This window comes from Fulmarus glacialis, unplaced genomic scaffold (assembly GCF_000690835.1).
Source record: "Fulmarus glacialis isolate BGI_N327 unplaced genomic scaffold, ASM69083v1 scaffold30632, whole genome shotgun sequence".
Lineage (NCBI taxonomy): Eukaryota > Metazoa > Chordata > Aves > Procellariiformes > Procellariidae > Fulmarus > Fulmarus glacialis.
The window spans coordinates 18,134-37,751 of record NW_009200368.1 but is presented as its reverse complement, the minus strand read 5'-3'; the positions used below and the strand labels follow the sequence as shown (position 1 = coordinate 37,751).

The following is a 19,618-nucleotide window of genomic DNA, read 5'->3' as shown; positions in this document are numbered from 1 at the left end:
AACTCTAGTAGTGATGCAGAAATTGTGTCAAATTTCTATCAGCAGAGGAATACCTCCTGTCGACACCCAGAGGGGATTGAGATGCTCAAGTTTGCTCTATACTGTACCTGCAACTTGGATTTGAATGTCGTAAAGGGCTTCTCTGTAAGTATTCTTGAGGATAATTTAGTACAGGTCAGAAACAAATCACTTGGTGCTGTGGATAAGGACTGGGAATGGTTCTTGTCCTCCCTCTTGTTGATATGCCTTCTTTTTGCCACGTCACTGGTGGTGGTGGTGAGCCCTGGCCAAGACAAATGTGCAGCTATAATGTTCTGCTTCCTGACTTGGGTGGCAACAGAAACAAACCATGTCTTTGAGCACAAAAGGGGCATCTGTGTCTACAGGAGCCACTTGTACATGATCAGCCTGATAGAAAAATGTTTCAAGGACAACAATCCTAGAGATTTCTCCAAGCTGTAAAGGCAACGGCAGGCTTTGTCCCCTGCAAAGTGCATAGAGCTGGCTTGGCTTGGGAGATGCCACATAAACCTTATGCTACAGTTCATCTTGAAAATTTGATCATCTTGAAAGCTGAGGGAAAACAGCTGGTGTGTTACAGATAAACTTGTACAATTTGGACTGAGAGATACATTCTTACACTGGGGCTGATTCTGCAAGGTACTGTAGGGCCACAGCTCATGCAGTAGTCTAGGCTTAAAAAAAAGGAAAGCACAGAAGTTGCTCTTAGCCTCTACAGAAATGAGCTCAACATCCATGTTAATAGAAATTGTACCTCAGAAGGGACAGTGTTGGGACCTCAAGCGTTGTCTTTACAGCCTGAGCACTCCCCTAGGTCACTCAAGGTTTAATTCAGAAGGATTTCACTTCAGTTAGCATGAACTGTAGTTGCATGCTCAAAAAATTCTTCTTCTCATGATGAATCAGAGAGTTTTATGGTTTGCTGAACACTGTTGCTCCAGCTGCAGAGGGCTGGATTGTGCAGCTGACAAACTTGCGTGCACAGAAGTTCCTCTACCCTTACCACCACAGGGAGGCTCATAAAAAGACTAGCCATAAAAATAGTGAGCAGTTATGCAGGACTTCATGAACCTAGAGCACCGCATGAGTTTTCTCCAACAGTCAACTTCTTTTAAACCAAAGTGACAGCTCATGTGATAAAGGCCAAAGGACAACTACGGACTCCACAGCCCTGCAGCTGTATTTCACCAGATGCCCAAGAAAACTCTAACTGCAGGATTTCTCCTCTGACAGGACACAACACAGAATCTCACAGGGAAAGATGCATGAATGCATTTCTGTCCCAGCACAAACCACCATGTGGCTCTTCAGCCTCACAGTCACATCAAACCTGTGGGGGGAATAAAAGAAAAACAGATAGAGAGAGATAAATTAAAAAATTAAAAGAGTGAGAGATTGCATAGAAAAGTAAAGCCATTCTTTAGTCTCTTGAGTCATGCCTGGAGACTGGAAGAAGAAACCTTCAAACTGTTTCAGCAGAAGGCAGTTAGTGTAAGGGTTGCAATGTTGCCAGCTCTTTTCCTAATGCCCATACCACCAGAAGAGAAACATTAATGCCTCAGCAATCAACAGCTAGTGATGAGCGCCTATTCAGGAAAATTTCAGGTGAGGCAGGTGGAACAGGAACATTTAAAAATAGTTCATGTAAAAAGTGAATGAGAACAAAGAAAAAGAAGAGGCAGCTTTAACGCCTCATTAGATGATTTTACTGTCCACCTTCAATTGCCACAAGCAATTTTGTATAATGTCTGATTCTTATAGGACTTCTCATACTCTTCAGTACAATACTGCATGTTGCCATTCCACACCAGACAAGTTTGTCTGGAGCCTGCAATCTCTCTGGGATTTTTTGGTGCTTCTCTATTTGGAGATGTGGTAACAAAGCTGTGCTGCACTGATGGGTTGTGTAGTTCCACAGTGGAGACCGAGAAGAGAAACAACCATTTTTTGTATCAGTCATCTGGATGTTGCCTTCTGAGACTTCCTTAGTCAAGCTTGAATGTCCTTCTACTCTATAGGAATCAGCGCTATATAACAGGACTCATGAATCATGCATCTTTTCTTGCCGGCGTTACTGCTACTGAGGGCAGTCAGCACCATGCTTTGTTACCTGGGAGTATCTTAGACATAAAAAGTCTGAATTTCCTAATTAATAACTGAGCAATCATAAGTCCTAAACAATAAAGATTTAAATACTTTGCTACCTCAAATAGTAAGCTATCTAGGGATTTCATGGCAGGTCATGATACCTTCATTCTCAAGACATAATTAGTGTCTTTGAAGCATGACCTCTGATAATACTATTTCAACTTTAGCATGCTGGCACCTGACTGTTCATCCCATTCAAGCCAAGCATCTGAAAGAATTATAATCCTGTCTCAGTACCACCCTATTTACAACAAACGGGCATTTCAAACGTGATGGTTTATTTGCTGTAGTACCTATCCTTCTAACCCATACTCAGACTACAGTATCCATGACAGGAATCAGAGAATCTTCCAAAAGTGACTTCTGTAATCACATGTGAGATGTGAGGTGAGAGGTCAGATGGTGGAAGAAACAACTGCCATTATACCTGACATACTCATTCAGGGGACAGCTCAGCAAGAAAGATGGCAGAATGATTTTAATTTGGCTCAAGGACTGCACAGCTTATGCTGCTCTCCACCTTCTCTCAGCACCTCTGAAAACTCAGCAAAAAGAAGCAGAGCTGTGATGCTAAATGTTCTTTTGTGCAAGATGAATTTGATAACGCTTTACAAAATGAGGTATATGTTAAAAACAAAAGAAAGTAACACCTGATAGCTGGGAGTTCCAGCTGGACGGATACTGCAGGTCTTACCTGAAGGTGGCATTGCTCGAATTCCTTCCACTGCTTCTCCCATACCAGCTTCATTCACAGCTTGGGTTCAGAAGTAGTATTTGTCTCTCCTGCAAGCCTCCCACAGTGTAAGTGGTACTAGAGATAGGGATCTTGGTGCATTTTGTCCATTTCTTGGTGTCCTCAGCTCACATCTCTGGTATGTAGCCTGACAGCACACCTCCCTGGTCTGGCTCCTGCCAGGCTGAGGAAATGCTGGAGTTGGAAAAATCCACCACCTTCAGCAGTCCTGGAGGCTCTGTGACAGCAGGAGAGCTGTGACACACTACTGTACCTGCAGGCCTATGCTTGCATATGTGAATACAGAGCTGTTCCTATTTCAAGATGCCGAACCTGCAAGGTTTTAGGGTAAAAGGAGCCTTAATAAACACAGAGCAAATTCTGTCCAACAAAACAACACACTTCCTAACATGGCACATATACGTAGGCCCTGTTCCAAGGTTGGCTATTTAAGAAAAAACCTCACAACATTTGACACGGGACCATCTGAATTCAGCTTGGAAAGGGCACCTTCTGGGAGCACTGACCACCACTCATTCTCCACATGTGTTTGGGAGAGGTGTCCAGCATTAAAGGTTTGCTTCTGTCTCTTCCTAGCTGACTGGTAAGCTCTGCAGTACATTCTCTATAATCTGTCTTGTATGGCTTTGAGTGCCTTGTGTCTCTTCTTGTTTAATAAATCCCCCTTAAAGTCCTGTGTAAAGTGGTCAGGTGCTATCTGGACTGCTTGGATTAGTGAATTAGCTTACTGGCTTGCAAGATCCTGTTAATGTTCTTCAAGTTTATTTGCCAAAGATTACAGTACCCCTAATTAATAGTCATTTTTGAAAATACAGATCTTGCTTTTTGTTCTTCAGTCCACCTTGCAGCAGTCTAGTTCGACCTCCATAATACATAAGAAGAGCAAAAGATGGAATATTAAAAAAATATCTGTATGTTTTTAATCAAATGAATAGGGAGTTGTGTATCCAAATCCACGTTCTGCTCTGACAGTCTCAGCTAAAATGCAACGACCCTCCTCCCAAACCAAAAAAGTCAACCCGTGCAGCATGCCGTGACAAACTTGATGCTAATGGCTTTTATACAGAACACTCATAGGAGCACACAAGGTCATAAGGAATATGGTGCATATGGTCAGTACATATTCTCCTAGGCTAATGTGAAATAATGCAAGTCTTCAAATAGGAGAAGAATCATAGCTTCAGGCTCTAAATTGGTTTTGTGTTGTCTTCTGATGTAAAGGAACCTGAATGCTTTCCCGTCTGAGTAACTATTTAACCTCAAGGCTCTTGTCTACTACATAGAATTCTCTCATTTTTCAGCTATACCAGCTTCCACACTTGGCCAGGTTTTTTTCTAAATTATGTGCAGCTACTAAAGCCCACTCCTTATCTATTACAAGATTCCGTCAGTAGTTTAAGCTATTTATTGATGGCCTCTGACAGCCTTTTTTTTTGTAAAATGCTTTAGTTATATGGTCATATATAGTAAGAATTCTCTATAACTGGCACAAAATAAAATCTGCCCGTTTCAGCATTTCTGAGGCTACTGTAATCCTTTGGAGTTTGCCTGTGATTTTGATCAGTCCAGAATTAGGCACAGATTCTTCACTACTAAAAATCCAGTATTAAAATAAAAGAATGTAAGCAACTATAATGAATTCCGCAAGAGTTTTCTCTTCTTTTAAAAGGGTTGATGGGGGACTGATGAAAGGACCATAGTAACATGTATGAGAAATTATTTTCTTTGTCATACATTAGGGCCTTTGGCAACCTATATGTGAACATTAAAGGTATATACACCTCAGAGCACCTTTATCATGTTGATCTCTGCTGTTTGCATACACTCAATTCCCCCCAGGTGGGAATCTCTTACTGTGTCCTTATCTTAATAGTTACATATTTTAAGTGAATAATATCACACTTTCAGGCACTTAGTTACAATATAATTACATTTATAGCCAACACTATTAAGGCCTTCCTTAATCTTTAGTTAAGCTGTAAATACAATGCAATCCATTACATTGAGCCAGGCTGGAATTGCGACATTCCCTCAGACTTCAGTCATAAATGCATAGATCTGGTCATCGCATACATGTTTAGGAAAACTAGACAGTGAAAGAAACATACTGATGGAATCCTTTGCAACGAGAGGTTGAGGGATGCTGAGAAGTCCAGGGCCCGCATGGTTCACCGCTATCACATGGAACTCATTCTGTATCCTCCAGAAAACCATCCATTTTGAATCTGGTACCTAGAGACACACATGTTGCAATTAGACAACTCTCTAATCACCCATAAAAGTGTTCCCAAGTGGTCACTATTTTTTTTTTTTAATTGCTTTTGGACTGAAATAAACCAAGAAGAAATTTCAGCTCACAGACTGCTGGAGAACAATATAAATTTCAGGGGTTCAGGGAGCCCCTTAACTAGGTCTAACCTTTACTTCTCCAGTGGTCTGCTCCATTTTCATCTCTCTCTCCTTAAGAAGGAGATGGAATTTTGATGCATATAATAAGAGGAAAAACGCGTAATTTGCTTTCCACTAGATTATGGTCTACAGCCTGGTATAATCATATATGCTGGGGAAAAGTATCTTCATGTCTTGCTTCACTGACTTCAGTGGGATTTCCCACGATGTAATGAACTCAACAGAGTGGCCAAGCCTTCCACAACCTAGCCTTCAAGCAAGGTTAAACCTCCATTCAATTTTGGAAAAAAATTCAGGAATTGAATAATTTGCCTTAAAAAGTGTTTCCGTTATTTACCATGAGTAACGTTGGGTGCCTTAAGGAGGATATTTTTGGGTAGTGTGATTGATTGTAACTTAATTAATACAAAAGTCCAACATTTTGAATGAGACAGAGGAAAGAATCCAAGAAAGAACCAAAATATTAACAGAAAAGGAAAAGCAAAAGTCTCGTTAGTCAGATGCTGCTGCAGATAGGAACACTCCCATGTGTTATACAAGCTGTGCTAAGCATGGATCATATGGTTGCTATCTGATGGATACAACAAAATCAGTCACCTGTTTAATTCAGTTCTGGTCTAAGTCAGGGAAAAGCAGTCAAATTTAGGTAGGGAGAAATGTAAAATGTAGGTGCTTTGAAATTAGGCACCCAAATCCATAGGTGTGACTTTCAGAGGTGCCGAGTGTTTTGCCCTCTCACTGTTGCTTGTGGGTATCAAGCCATTTCTATTTGAGGGCTGAAAATCTCACTTTGAACAGCATATGTCAAAATGTGTATCTTGCTAGATGTCATGATGAAATTTTCCATGATTAATCAATACTCCGCTTTGCATTCAAAGCTTATCTAACTTTCCTTCTGCCTACATAAAACAGATAATAATCATGGTCTGACCTTGGACTGGTTCCTTGGTGACTCGGACACAGAGATTGCTGCCCTTCTTCCTTTTCTCTATCGTGTAACCTTGCACTGGGGAGCCTCCATCCTGGGCTGGGGAGTTCCAGGTGATGGTGACAGCTTCTTTCGAAACATCTACAACTTGAGGCTGAGACACCTGTCTCAGAGGCTCTACACAGAAGAAAATGAAATTAGCACAATACAATCAGAATTCATAACTCTAAACTGTGTGTATGTGTTATGTGTGTGTGTATAAATATGTACGTATATATGTATGTATAGCAAGAAGTCAAGGAAGGTAACTTGTATGTTTAGGTTTATTCATGGCCACAACCTTTTTCTAAAGACTCTTTCTTTGCCATCTACTTCTCTTTGTCATTTCAAATGTTGAAACATTTCAATTCTTGCACTTACTCCAAAACTGAGCTTTTTCTGTGATGCATTACAGAGCAGCTCAGAAATGCCTTCCCTAATCCATAGGAAGTTTGGACAAAAATGCAAAGTTTTAGATGAAAAATGATATATATTACTTTAAGTTGGTAATTTTCTTTCTGAAATATTTCAATAGGCCAGATTGCTGTTTGCACTGTATCTTCTGTGATACACCCTGGTCTTGGGGAAAGGGGACTGCAAATCCCCTTTCATTGGGGATGCCAGCCCATAAAGGAAAAATCGGAACAAGAGGTATCCAAACTATAACCCCCAGAAGATAGTCAAGCAGTGTTTTCTAACTAAGTTAGTTTTTGGCTGACATATTTTCTTTTTTGGCCGCAAAACAAAATGTTTTTAAGCATTCCCTTTTAAATTATCTTCTCTCCTCCCCCACAACATTTTCCAGAGAAAGCCACTTTTCATTTCTGCCGTATCCCACGAAGCTTACGTAACTGACACCAGAACAGTGTGTTAGTCAGTCCTCTCTTGTGGCCAGTCCATGTCGAGGGGTTTCTGAGTCCACAAACACAGTGAAAGGACCTGGGTATTTGTTTGATCCTGGTTATCAGCCTAAGCACAAAGCAGCTTCTAAGCTCTGTCCTTGGAATTTGTCCCCTCAAGCACAGGGGCAGTGTTCTTTTGGGGACTGGCAAGGAGGAAGAGGACAAAAACAATGGGACGCGGGACTGTGAAACCACCTTAAAAACAGCTGGCTAATAGGTTCTCCAGCAAAAACTTCTTCTGTTTCCAGGGGCTCGATGAGGCCCTCAGAGTTGATGGCACATACTCTGAATTAGTAAGCTTTCCCTTGCTCCACCTTCTCCATAGCAAATGTGGTGCAGTTGCTCTCCACCACCCCTACTTTGATCCACGATTTTTTCTCCAGCCATCCTCCTCTTGGTGACTAAATGAGTCACCTGCTTTACTCCATTGCCTTTGAGTGCTTTCCATCTCATTTTACATTTTCCCCATGTGTTACAGGAACTCTGCTTTCCCTCGTGGCGGTTTTAGTTTGTCTGCAGTGTGAGCAGCTGACCAGAGTGACATGGAGGGCTATTATTTAGAGGGTCATACCCTGACACGATGTAAATCAGTGTAGACTACAGCAAAACTAAACTGTCTTGAATCACTTGATTTGATAACTCAGAGTCTGCCCCACTGCAAGACTTTTAAAAAGAAAGTCTGAATTACAGAGTCTGTAACCCAACATATCTGCCTGTGATTCCTGCTATAAAATGATTAATTTAGGACCTACTAAGGAAATTGAGGTAAGGATTGTCAGAAGCCGAGCCAGTCATTTTTCAGATTCAGCATAATGGCTCCACTGTCTTCTCTGACACAGATTTTGATTGTGAGTAACAAAGTCACTGGCTTTCTCCACCACCACCTTCTCTTCCTCTGTCACCTCAATACCGTCTTTGAACCACGTGACTTTGGGCACTAGCTTTGCCTTGAGAGGCACCTTGATGCTTTCTGTATGCTTAGTCTTCACAGTAACACTGTGTGCAGCAAAAAGCTTGAGGACAGATGTCTTCAATAACAGGAGAATCTGGAAAGAACAGAAGACATCTGAAAGCTGCAGCTGCAAATATAGCTTGACATCTTTCCTGTGTCTGTGAGTTCCCAGAAAAGGTGGTCCAAAGCTGGGCCCTTCATATACTCCTCCATGTTTTTAATATAAGAATCCTGTATTTTGTGAAAGTCTTCGGGGACACTCAAAATCTTCAGCGTGTTTTGATTCAGTTAATTTAGTTCTGTTTCTTGTACAGGGAGCCGGCTGACCTCCTTTAGTTGTTCAGCTCAGCAGAAAACCAGGGACCTCTGGAAAATAGCAAGCCCCAAAGCTCCTCACTTCTCTGGGGCCTGGAGATTTGATTCCAGGCAGTTTCTGGAAGTTTTGCAAGGCAGGAGAAGCAGCCCTTTGTGCTGTTCTTCCCTAAGGCCACACTGGGATATCTACGATCATGATAAAGATAATAGAATCAAAGTTAGGTACCGCTTGTAAACAAAGCGCTCCCTCATTTGTTAGAGTAATATGGGAAAATTATAAGGATGTCCTGCACACAGTAAAGAAAAATAACCGGGTTCCTAAACATATTTGGTGTTTTTCCTTTTATTTTTGTCACACAACGCATATGTTTAGAAATTACAATCTTCTGCTGAAAGTCATAAAAAGACATTCAAAAATAGTTTTGAATGCAGGAAAATCAACTCTCCCTATACCAAAACTTTGCTGTAGATGAGCTTTTACTGCAACACAGGTACGATAAATATTCGGTGCTGCAGCCACAGCATCCTTACTGCTGCGTTTGTCGGGCTGCCCATGCAGCGGTATCTATCCACCTTGCCTTGATTCAGCAGACAGAAAGAGGCTTCGTTCCACGCCGCAGACCAGTCTGAAAGTCCATCTGGCGCCATCTGGCTGCCAAGAGCTGAGTAATACGCATATTTATGTATTTCTATATATAATTTCAGAAAAGGTGTTTTTCTTGTTGCTCATGACAACAATGTTTGAAGTAAAGGCTCAGGCCAAAATTCTTGATCACTGATTTATAAACACAGAAACCTATGCTCAGTCACTTAAAATCAACCAGTACCACTGTTCAATTTTCTCCCCTCAGGGAACAAAAAGCACAAAGAAGAGGTTTTGCTCATGCACATAGATAAGCCTGTAAAATGGTACAGGCCCAGGTAAGGGGACCTGGTGAAGCACTGATTCTGCAAGTGTTTGTGTACGCCTGGTGAAGAGCAATAAGGAGATGGAGCGGCTACCTCCAACGGCAACTGTTGCTCCACTCTCTGCCCCCTTGGGTCTGAATGTGTACCTCCCTTCATGCTCCTCTCCCATTCTGTCAATGATAAGTTTGTAGATGGCTCCCTGCTTCGCTATCCAGATCCTTTTCATGTCCATAACCTGACAAGAAGATGAGGCATGAAACAACCCACATTGCAACAAACACCATCTCCAACCCTGTCCCTGAATCCTCCGATCAGAGTTTCCTGCTCTAAGATGACTAAGTGGTCAGGATTTCTAGCTCCTACTCTGGTAAAATGCTCTGTGATCTATGGACAAAATGAATACAGTGTTATGTGGACAGAGCGATCTGTGTATCTGCATAGATGAGCCACATGGCATGTCCATTACCATGCAAAGGATACATTTACTGATTACTCTGAAAATCAGAGACTGGGAGAGGGAGAAGGGTGGGTGGTGAGAAGCCAACCTTGTGGGAAGAATGTGAGTCTACAGGCTGAGAAAATGGGTTAGCAAATGTGAAAGCATCTTTACAGCAGACTGGAAAGGAAAATTTTGAAAAAGCCAACACTCAAAGCCAAAATTTAGTAAGACTGAGGCTGTAGTAGACTGGGAAAGATTGAATCTGTTCTTGTCTGATCTGTCCATCTGTTTGTCCTTAGTCAAAAGCCTTTATCAAAACCAGGCCAAGTCCCACAGTAGCTATTTGGAGAAAACTTCCCACTAGGGTTTTGCAGCCTTTCATTATTCTGACAACACCATGGGCATTTTATCTATTTGCCATCATTGAGCCATATTCTTTCTACCTTTGCATCATTCAGGACAACACAGAGCTCGGCAGGATCCCCAACCAGAGCATGAACATCACACATGGTTCCGACAGTGCAAATGTCTCTGGAAGAAATCCCGGTGGAAGCATGTGAACAGAAAAACTGTGCAGAATGATTGTTGACTGAGCACTTCAAACACCAAGGAGGTATTTAACAGCAGGGAGATCTCATACCAAAATGGACAGGCCCTCAGGACGAAGTGGTTTAGTGAATTGTACATCATGGGAAGAAAGGAGGATGGAGAAAGGCTGTTCCCAAGTAGTTTTTGCCCTTCTTCATAGGTGTTCACTGCAGGGAATGTAGCTATAGGAACCCAGAAGCAGAACACAGCCTCTTGGCACTGCTCCAGACCCTTAGCTGGTCCAGAGGAGCTGTCAAACCAGCCGAACAGTTCTGCCTACACAATATTTGTATCTGAACCTGAACTCCACATGGGGAAAGATGAATCTGTAACTAAGTCACCAGCCTGCAATTCCAGTGCGTACAGGAGTCAGAAGCAGTTCACCCACGGCTTTCCAGGTTACCTGTGCCACAGAAGTGGCTTCTGTCCCAGAGGAGTGGTCAGAGAAGGCCTCTGCCCCACACTGTCCCTTCAGGCCACCCTGGCCATGGCCCACAGAGGGCACTCACATACCAGGCCTGGTACCCATCCTCCAGGAGCCAGGGCTTCCTTGCCCACAGCCAGCCACACGCCACCCTGGCCACAGTCTCCTCGCCAGGCTGCACACCTGGAAAGCCCAGGGCTGGGGATGCCATTGGGAAACTGTTCCCTTCTGGCATGTTTTGGGAAAACAAAATGAGAAATACAGGGCCAAAATGCAAGTAATGGAGTGACCTCCATCCAAGTCCATACACCAGGACAGGGTTTGTGGGGCATCATCTGACACAGAACACACAGAACTATTAGGAAGAGACCAGCCTCACAGAGACATCTGTCAGGGATGAGCACTAGGGCAGATCAATCTTCCATGTGAGAAAATCTGCTTGACCTCACAGCTGAGCTTCTTTTGGCCCCTGAAGTTTCCTTCATACCATCCTACCAACTGAATATTCTGTTGTTCCTGAACCTGTGAAGGACACACTAATATAATTTTATCCTTCTTCCATGCAGTTCATTTTTAAATGGTCTTAAAATGCTGCACTTTTCATGGAAGGCACCTGAGCATAGTTCAAAGCTGGTCCACATCTAATAGAAGTCATCTCAAATACTAACAGCCACTAAAATCCACACCCTAACTTTGAAATTCTTCTCCAGCCTATACTGAGAGCATGAAGCTAAACATTCCAACTTTTTTCCCCACTCTTAACAGCCTTGTGTCTTTCTATAAAGATTATAGACTTAAGTTTACAGCATCAATAATGCTACTGCAAAATTAATTCACAAAACAAATGTGGTATTAAATATTTACCAGCCTCATGTTGTGCTGCTGGTCCTCAGCAGACTGCAGTCAAACGTCCCATGGGTCGCTTTAAAGAATCAGGATAAGAATTCATTAAGACAACCCTGATTAAAATAAAAAACACGGTACACTTTACTAGGCTGGTTTAGGTGACACGTGCAAGGACTTAAATGGAAGATTTACTGCTCTATGCTTCTACCGCTTTATACAGCAAAGGGAAGTCCTTAATTATTATCTGCATGCTACCAAGAGGGGGCACAGACAAATGGCTTATTCCATGTTAAACAATAAATAGACTGCAGAGCAGTGTTATCTCACATCAGTTTCCTAGCTGTTATAGCAAAGCAGCACTGCTCCTCTGCAGAGTTCACTGAAGAAGAGTGTAAAGACTACTATCCCTCCTCCTCTTCCTCTCTTGAGCCATTCACACTTAGCTTCCACAGTTATGCTGGCACTGCTGTACTGCTCATTAGGGTCACTGTCTTGATTACCCTACAATCGCTGTGCTATCTCAGCTCAGCAGCATTAATGATAAGCTCCGCTCTCTTCCCTTCATGCTTCATGATGTACTGAGGAGACCTCTCAATCAGTCGTCCATTCTAAATCCCCTTCAGGGTGACATCTTCAAAAGTCAGCACACACTCCAGGCAGGCTTTTCCCTTCTTTTTCACTTGGCTGTTCTTGAGATTGCTGACGAACTGAATTGGAACCCCTGGGAAAGGGGAAGGGGTTGGCAAGAAAAAATGGCACATACCAGCAAGCACCTTATAAATAAAAACAGGTGGCCTTCCTTTGCAGGATATAACATGGGCTCCTGTGCAGGAGAGATTCCAGGCTTGGGACTTTACTTCCAGTGTGAAAATGAGGTCTTGATGCTCCTCTGTTTGCCTGTCCACAGACTAGCTTTATGAGACTGCTGCTTCCATTTTTTTCAGCCCAAGCTCTGGGGCTTTGTGTTTTAGCTTTATAGATTTTGCAGCTCAAACCCTGTTATCTTGCGTTTGATCTACCCACTGCCCAAAGAAGCTTACTTTGCATTACTTATGATCAATGAAGAGTGGAGCGTTCTGCACTAGATCTCCAGTCTCAACACTGAGTTCTTTAAAGTCACTGGACAGAACACCCTTAATTTTCATAGTGTGGGCCAATCCATCATCAGATGTGATGATTTCGTACTTCAATTCTTTCCCATTAAGCTTCCAGGTGAAGTTTTGCACTTCCTTTGGCAGGCAGATTTCAAACACTGCTGTCTGTCTTTCAGTAACTTTCAGTGGGTTCAGTTCCGTCAGGAGTTAGGGGCTCACCTGTTAAAATACCAAAAAGACAAATATTCATTCTGTTATGCTTAGTTCCTGATCTCAGATTTCCTACACTAAATAGCTAGACTTCAGTGAAGTCATTTTGCTTTCCTTCTTGAGTGGTAGCGGAAAGATCAATTCATTCCTTCAACTTCAGTGGAAATTAAGCTAACTACAGTTCATAATGTTCAGTAAAAGTTGCATTAAATCCTACAAAGCTGATTACCAACAGACACACTGGTTTTCTGTTCAGTTCTGTCTTAGCTCTACTTTTTTTTGTCTCCTTTACTGTAGGTCATTATAAAGCAAATGGCTTCAGGCAACTGCAGATGACATCTATAAGCATACTGGAACCATTTGGCAAGCTGAAATAGGACTGACATCTTCCTGCATTATCTGTAAAGAGTGCTGCAGTGCCTGGCACAGGATCGCTATCTGGCTTAAGTAAGGTAATCTACCACACTACAAAATAGCCTGTGCCCAAGCCCTGTTAAGGGCTTTATCAAAAAGGTAGGTATTATACTTAAATGGTACTTATGGCAAAGCTTATCTTTAAGAGATGGTCCTACTGCAATAAAAGGTAAGGCAGGTAGGCAGCATCACTTTTACTTAGCATTGATTTAAAGCAAGTTTGCTCTACAGAATGTAGCTAGTTTTCTTTCAAACAGCAGGCACACATTTGGCTGGTTGTAGGAAGCATATGCAGATGAAAAAAGATCGTTGTCATTACGCCCAGGCCCATCCACTCACTCCCAAGTCCTGTAACATTGTTTGAGCAAAGTTCACTTCCACTAAAAGGACAGTGCCAAGGTGCATTTTGTCATTCCCATCTTTTCCACTAAAACTGGTCCAAATTCAGCAGTGACTCACACCCCTGCCACACTGACGTCAGTGGAGAATTTGGCTTATTATGTGTAATAACTAGGCTTCAAACTGAAATCTGCTATGTCATGAAAGGTGTATTCACATGGGCATTCTGGTAATTGTGGGTTGGTCTATGACTTGTACAATGTTAGATTTCTCTTTGAGCCTAAAAAGACCAGTGAATCACGAATGTTGCAAAGACATATAAGAAAAAAAAGTAGGTTACAGTTTGGCCCACCAATTTTGACCCTCAAATTTTTGTCTGCAGATGTTGACATTGTACACAGAACATCCGAGAACAAAGATTACCTACCACTCTCAGCATAACAGAGAGTTTCTTGTCAGCCACAAGACGACTGTAGGTGCCTAGGTCTTTCCCATTCATATTGGTGATGCACTGCATATATTTCATACCCATATGCTTCATATGATTTTTTTCTCAGGGAATACAGGGAACACAAAAGCTCTTCCCCACAATAAGTACAATGCTTGCACCTTTGAAAACATGTTCTTTTTGTGCAGTGGACACACAGTGCACAGTTTAAAGTCAGCAGGGGATAGATTCTTTCATTCTGCTTCACCCCACTCTACTTGCAGAAAATCTGTCCTGCAATGACTCTCCATTTTGTCTAATTTAAAAATTCTTCCAAGCCTAGTTGTTAGTAACTGGTCTAGACGTTAATCAAGCCAGACCTCTAGAGCTTACCTTTAGTAATGATCAGGGATACTGTGTAGATGGCATCAGTGTGGATATCGGACACTACACGCTTGTAGTTATCTGTGTCATCTCAAGAGAAGCATTCAGATTGGAAAGGAAAAAAAAACATAGAGAAAGCAATAAGCAAAAGCTCCACATAGGTTGGGGCGGTGGGAGCCGATATGGCAAATGTATTAGTGAATTCCTCTTTTCATTTGTGTTTAAATCAGTATTTTTTTTTTAATCATCAACAGAATTGAAAATCCAGAATCTCTGAGTGCAGAAATTTTGAAGCCAAATCCAATGCTCCCCCCTCCCTAAAGATCCCTCACAGCCTTCCCAAAGCCCCAGAAACAGACAGAAGTCTTCCCACTGACAGTGATGTATTTTGGATCACGTCCATTCTTGGCCTAAGGCAGCAAAATGAAGCCACATTTCTTCTCAGAGACATCCTTTTATTCTGGTGCTCTGCATTGAAAACGACTATCATCCCTGAACTGCATAAGCAATACAGAGACCAGAGACCAGAGACCAGAGGAGGGTGAATGGAAGCTGTTGGACTTAAGACACTGGAGTACTGTAGGAAAAGAAAAAGAATTTGACCTGCCCTGGCTGGCAGGCTTGTAAACAAAGGACTGCCTGAGAGAAGAGGTGAATTAGAGTGAACTAAGAATTAAGGAGAGAGGAGAAAAAGTGACAGAGCAAGGAAAGTAAGGAAAAGAACAGAAGAAGGGCAGAACTTTTGCAGCCATGGAACATCACAAGTTAAACAGGGCTGAACTGGCATATATGTCTTGAATATTATGAATTATTAAGATTTAGCGTTGGTTTTGCCTGAATGGCACACAAGAGACATTAGGGCCTCACTATGCTAGACACAAAACCAAGTAACAAAAATAATGGTTCCTGCTTTGATGCTCTTTTTCTATTGATCGGAAACACTGCCCTACAAACACACAACAGTATTTGAAAGTAGCAATATTGCAGTAGGCCAACTGCAAACAGGGACATTTTTATTGCTGCGGAGAAATACTATAGAGCTTAAGTTTTTCTTTTTTACAGTTTTTACTGTGGAAATAAAAAAAAAAAAAGAGCTAAGAGCAAGAAAAAAAGGTGTATTACCTTAGCACATACTTCTTAAAAATACTGTCAAGAACATTCTGGATCCTCCTTCTATTGGTACCCACTCGCTCTTTTCCATGTTGCATTAGGCTTTGGTTTACCTTTAACTTCAGCTCAGAATATTGCTTTGTCTCCTAAAATTCAAGAAGAAACACTGGAATTAATGAATGAATGAGTAAAATGGAACAGGGGCCTGTTACTTTCTCTGTTTGGGTTTATTTTAAATGCATGGTTTCTTTTCCTGTCTGCTTTATGGAGGAGATTAGATTATCCTTGCTTTACTTTACTTACGGTACTTATTACAACTTTACATCTATCATAGATACCACTCTGGGAATGAAATTTGTTCATTAGCAGCACTCTGCACACTGACAGGAATGATTTGTGATTTTTTTGTGATATATAATAAAGACTCATATGATCTTTCTGTCACTTTAGACAGTCACAGATCTGTCATATGGGAGAGATTATACATGATGGAAAGGCTTATTTAGTTATGCATTAAAGGCCGCATTCTTCCAGCCCCAGCCAAATCATTCGATCATGAGTTTTGCATAAACAAGAACTGCTGTATTTAAATCAGTAAGGACAGGTTTCCAGCAGCTAAAATGAACATCAGCTTTCCCACTGATTTTGACTGATCCATGACAAATGTCTAAAAACAGTGAGGATGGGCATAGGTAACTGCAGTTTGCACCTGTTTTTGTTTACCACTCTTCCAGTTATAGAAGAAGACGGACCATATTTACTTGCATGAGATGGGTGAATATACCTAAGAGCACCTGAAAATGCAGTCAGTTATTGGCACGTCTTTAATCAGAAATTGTTGTTACTCACCCTCGGGTGTTGCCAGTGGACAAGGTTTTTCCACAAATTCAGGAATGCTTTCTCCAGCAAGGATCTCAAAGGAGCATATCACCGTGCTAAAAGACTCCAAAAAGGCAAAAGATTTCCTAGAAACAACTTCTTTGGTTAATCAAGCAGAACAGAGAGGTACTGTTTGAAGGATTTATTTACTGGGAGTGGGAAAGGGTGGATACAACAAGAAGCCCTGAAATGTAAAGTTACAGAAAGAATTGCCCCAGTCATTTAAAACCCTTGGGAGAGGAAGGTTTATGCAGCAGAAAGAGTGCTAGCTGTCCATAGGAGACTGCTGATCAATTCCTTGCTTCTTTCCAGTCTTTCTGTGGGATTTTGAGCAAGTAATTTGCTCTCTCTGTACCCGTCTTGTCATCTACACAATAGGAAAATTGGGCTGCAGGAGTGCTGCAAGGTGCTTTGATGTTGGCTGTCATTCAAGAAAGGTATCAAAACTGGATGTATCAAAAGGCCCATTAGGGCTTACTCTGTTCTGCACAAGCTGTAGTAAGCTCCTGAGTACTGCTCATGCTCTATGTTTAGCAAATGCACATAGTTTAAGACAAATTCTCCTCCTTTAAACTGTTCATTTCAGAAGGCTCCGAAGAGCTGCATTTTTCTATCAGAATGAACCCATTTAATTTGTTTTTATAAGAACTAGTTCTTCAGTTCAGATAAAACTATATTTTTTTCCAGCCAGACTGACCAGTAAGGAGCTGGCTCTGAATACTCATTTCTAACACCTCCATGCAAACGCCTCATTGGAACTGAGATATTTTTCTGTAGTTAATAGCAAAAAGTCTCAGTTTTACATCAGGAAAATCAACAGAAACTCTACTCCAGCTTGGATTATTCCGGCTTATTCATTTAGACTATTTCATTGCACTTTTCCTTAATCAAGGACCTCCCCACATCTCCTAAGTGTATCACATACAGTGGGATATGTAAATGCTACAAGGGCCTGTGCACACCCTGCTCTCACTGGATGTGGCTGGGAACTGTGTCATTGTCCTCACTGCAGTGTCAAGACAGAACCAGTAAGGAGGTTGCTTTAAGCCAAGATAATGAAAGCAAGACAAAATGTTTCTAATCAAAGGCAATGGCTGAAGCAGGGGCAATACCTGTAGTCTTGCAATAGCATGTACACCGTGTGCTGGCCTTTGAGAAGAACAAAAATACTCACTTTCCCCTCAGCAGAAGGCAAACCCCACTGCACAGATGCAGCCAACCTTTTGTCAGCTTGGTGTGCATCACCTAGGGAAGCCATGTGGCCATACTACAGGAAAAAATTCTGTCACCATATAGCCTGTTTCCAGTGGGGACTCTGCTGCCTATAGCTATGCCAAGACTGGTCCCAGTATAGAAGGCAGTTTGGAGAAAAGGGACTATTCTATTCTAGTCCTGGAGGGATGAGTACTAGTCATCTAGAAATTGTAGATCCCTAGTTTTAAAACCCGTTCCTTAGCAAGACAGATACAGTAAAGAATGGTAGTCCCTGACACAGTTGGGTGCTGCTGAAGGATCTTGGAGCAGAAGGAAATCAACCCAAAACACAAGCCTCTCCAAGATTTGGGGGCACAAATGATAAAGCTGTAATTATGCACTGCAACCCAGAAGATACAGTCCACAGGGAAGACAATGTTAAGACCATATGACCTTGAGACTTTGCTTTGTTGCCAACAGAAATTATAGCTATGCCGAAAGTGCTCTGTTTTGGGCATCCTCCCAAGGAGATAATTTTCCTTATCAGAATATATATATATCCTGGTCTCCTTGCTGAGCTGGCCTTTGTCTCCAGCCTGCCTGTATGAGGGACAAACGTTCTCTGACTCCTTATGCACAGCAGACAAATGAAGAGTCTCTATCCTAGACTATATATCTACATGTGCCCTCTAAAATTACACAGGGATATCATGCATCTCTAGATTCTGTTACGTCTTTCCTCTTCTGGTCAGAAATCTTCTCAGAGACACAATTTTTAAAGTCTCTCCTACAAACCAAGAAGCCAAGAGAAAGAGATCACTCTTCCTTTTGCCTGGTCTGCCCAAAGATGTTCCCCCCCTTACCACCCTCTCTCGCTGTTCTATTCTCACCCTTTCACTCTTTCACACCAATGGTCATTGATGGCAGCAATGATTAGGGCTGGTTAGGAAGAGACGAGATGTTACTCTATAATCCCAAACGGCCTAGAAAAGAGCGTATTTTGCCCTCAGTCATTATGGGACAAATCCACACCAGTAGCTAAAATGAGAAGGCATATAGCATGCTGCTTTACTTACCTGCTCCACTGCACAGCTCTCTGCATACCTTTGGATTTATCTGGATTTTGAAATCCTACAAAGCTCACAGTGACATGGTTTAAAAGCCAACCCACCATTTTAACAGTTTCTTCTTTCACCTTAAAAATGCAATTCCCTTTACTTGTATTTCTTTTACCTGATCAAAATTTCCATCCTTGGCCACAGATTTTCTGAATGTGAAAATGTTACAGGTTAAGATCCAGTAGTTTGTGCCAGCTAAGGAGCAGAAATGGCTGGTAAGAAACAGATTTTTTCTAAACTGCTGGGCTATTACCTTTTGTTATGCTTCAGTCAGGAGAGCAATCACTCATTAGAAAAATTGCCCTTAATAGTAAGCAATGACTTTTTAGAAGCCTCATCAGATTATAAGATTTCCTGTTTCTTGATGAGACTGGAACCGACTTCCAGAGCCCAAAAGGTTGCATTTGAAGTCTGTTACTGCCCATCACCACGACTCAACTTGCCCATACTTTGACTGTGGGCAAGAAAGAAAACAAAATTAAAATGCAGACAAGCCTCTGTGCTTAGGAACACAGATACACCATGAATCAACCCACGGGTACTCTGCAGAGAGATTAACTTCACTCATCACATAAAGTGTGGCTATCACACTGTATTTACTATGGCTGCTATTAACAGAATCAGCACACATTTACAAGGCAAACCAGATCTCAAGAAAAGACTTGTCAGTACCACTGAAGGACACACAACAGAAACTTGGTGCAAGCGAATGGTAATTTTAGTTTCAGTTACAGAAGAGAGAGTTGGACAAGTTTGACTAATTCTTTCATAGGTA

The 19,618-nt window shown here is 41.8% G+C and overlaps 1 protein-coding gene across 1 annotated transcript; it reads right to left on the bottom strand.

Annotated features, from left to right (window-relative positions):
• Positions 1–1,340: 1,340 nt before the first annotated feature.
• On the bottom strand, positions 1,341–12,975 carry IGSF22 (immunoglobulin superfamily, member 22; the record flags this gene model as incomplete). Its single annotated transcript, XM_009573587.1, is given in 17 exon segments — positions 1,341–1,351; positions 2,864–2,946; positions 2,948–3,140; positions 5,032–5,114; positions 5,116–5,155; positions 6,264–6,437; positions 7,413–7,578; positions 7,580–7,675; positions 7,677–7,714; positions 7,954–7,991; positions 7,993–8,061; positions 8,063–8,227; positions 9,452–9,595; positions 10,213–10,385; positions 11,883–11,925; positions 12,191–12,395; positions 12,729–12,975. Coding segments are annotated over 17 exon segments (1,968 nt in total), but the record flags the coding sequence as incomplete, so codon positions are not given.
• Positions 12,976–19,618: the final 6,643 nt, after the last annotated feature.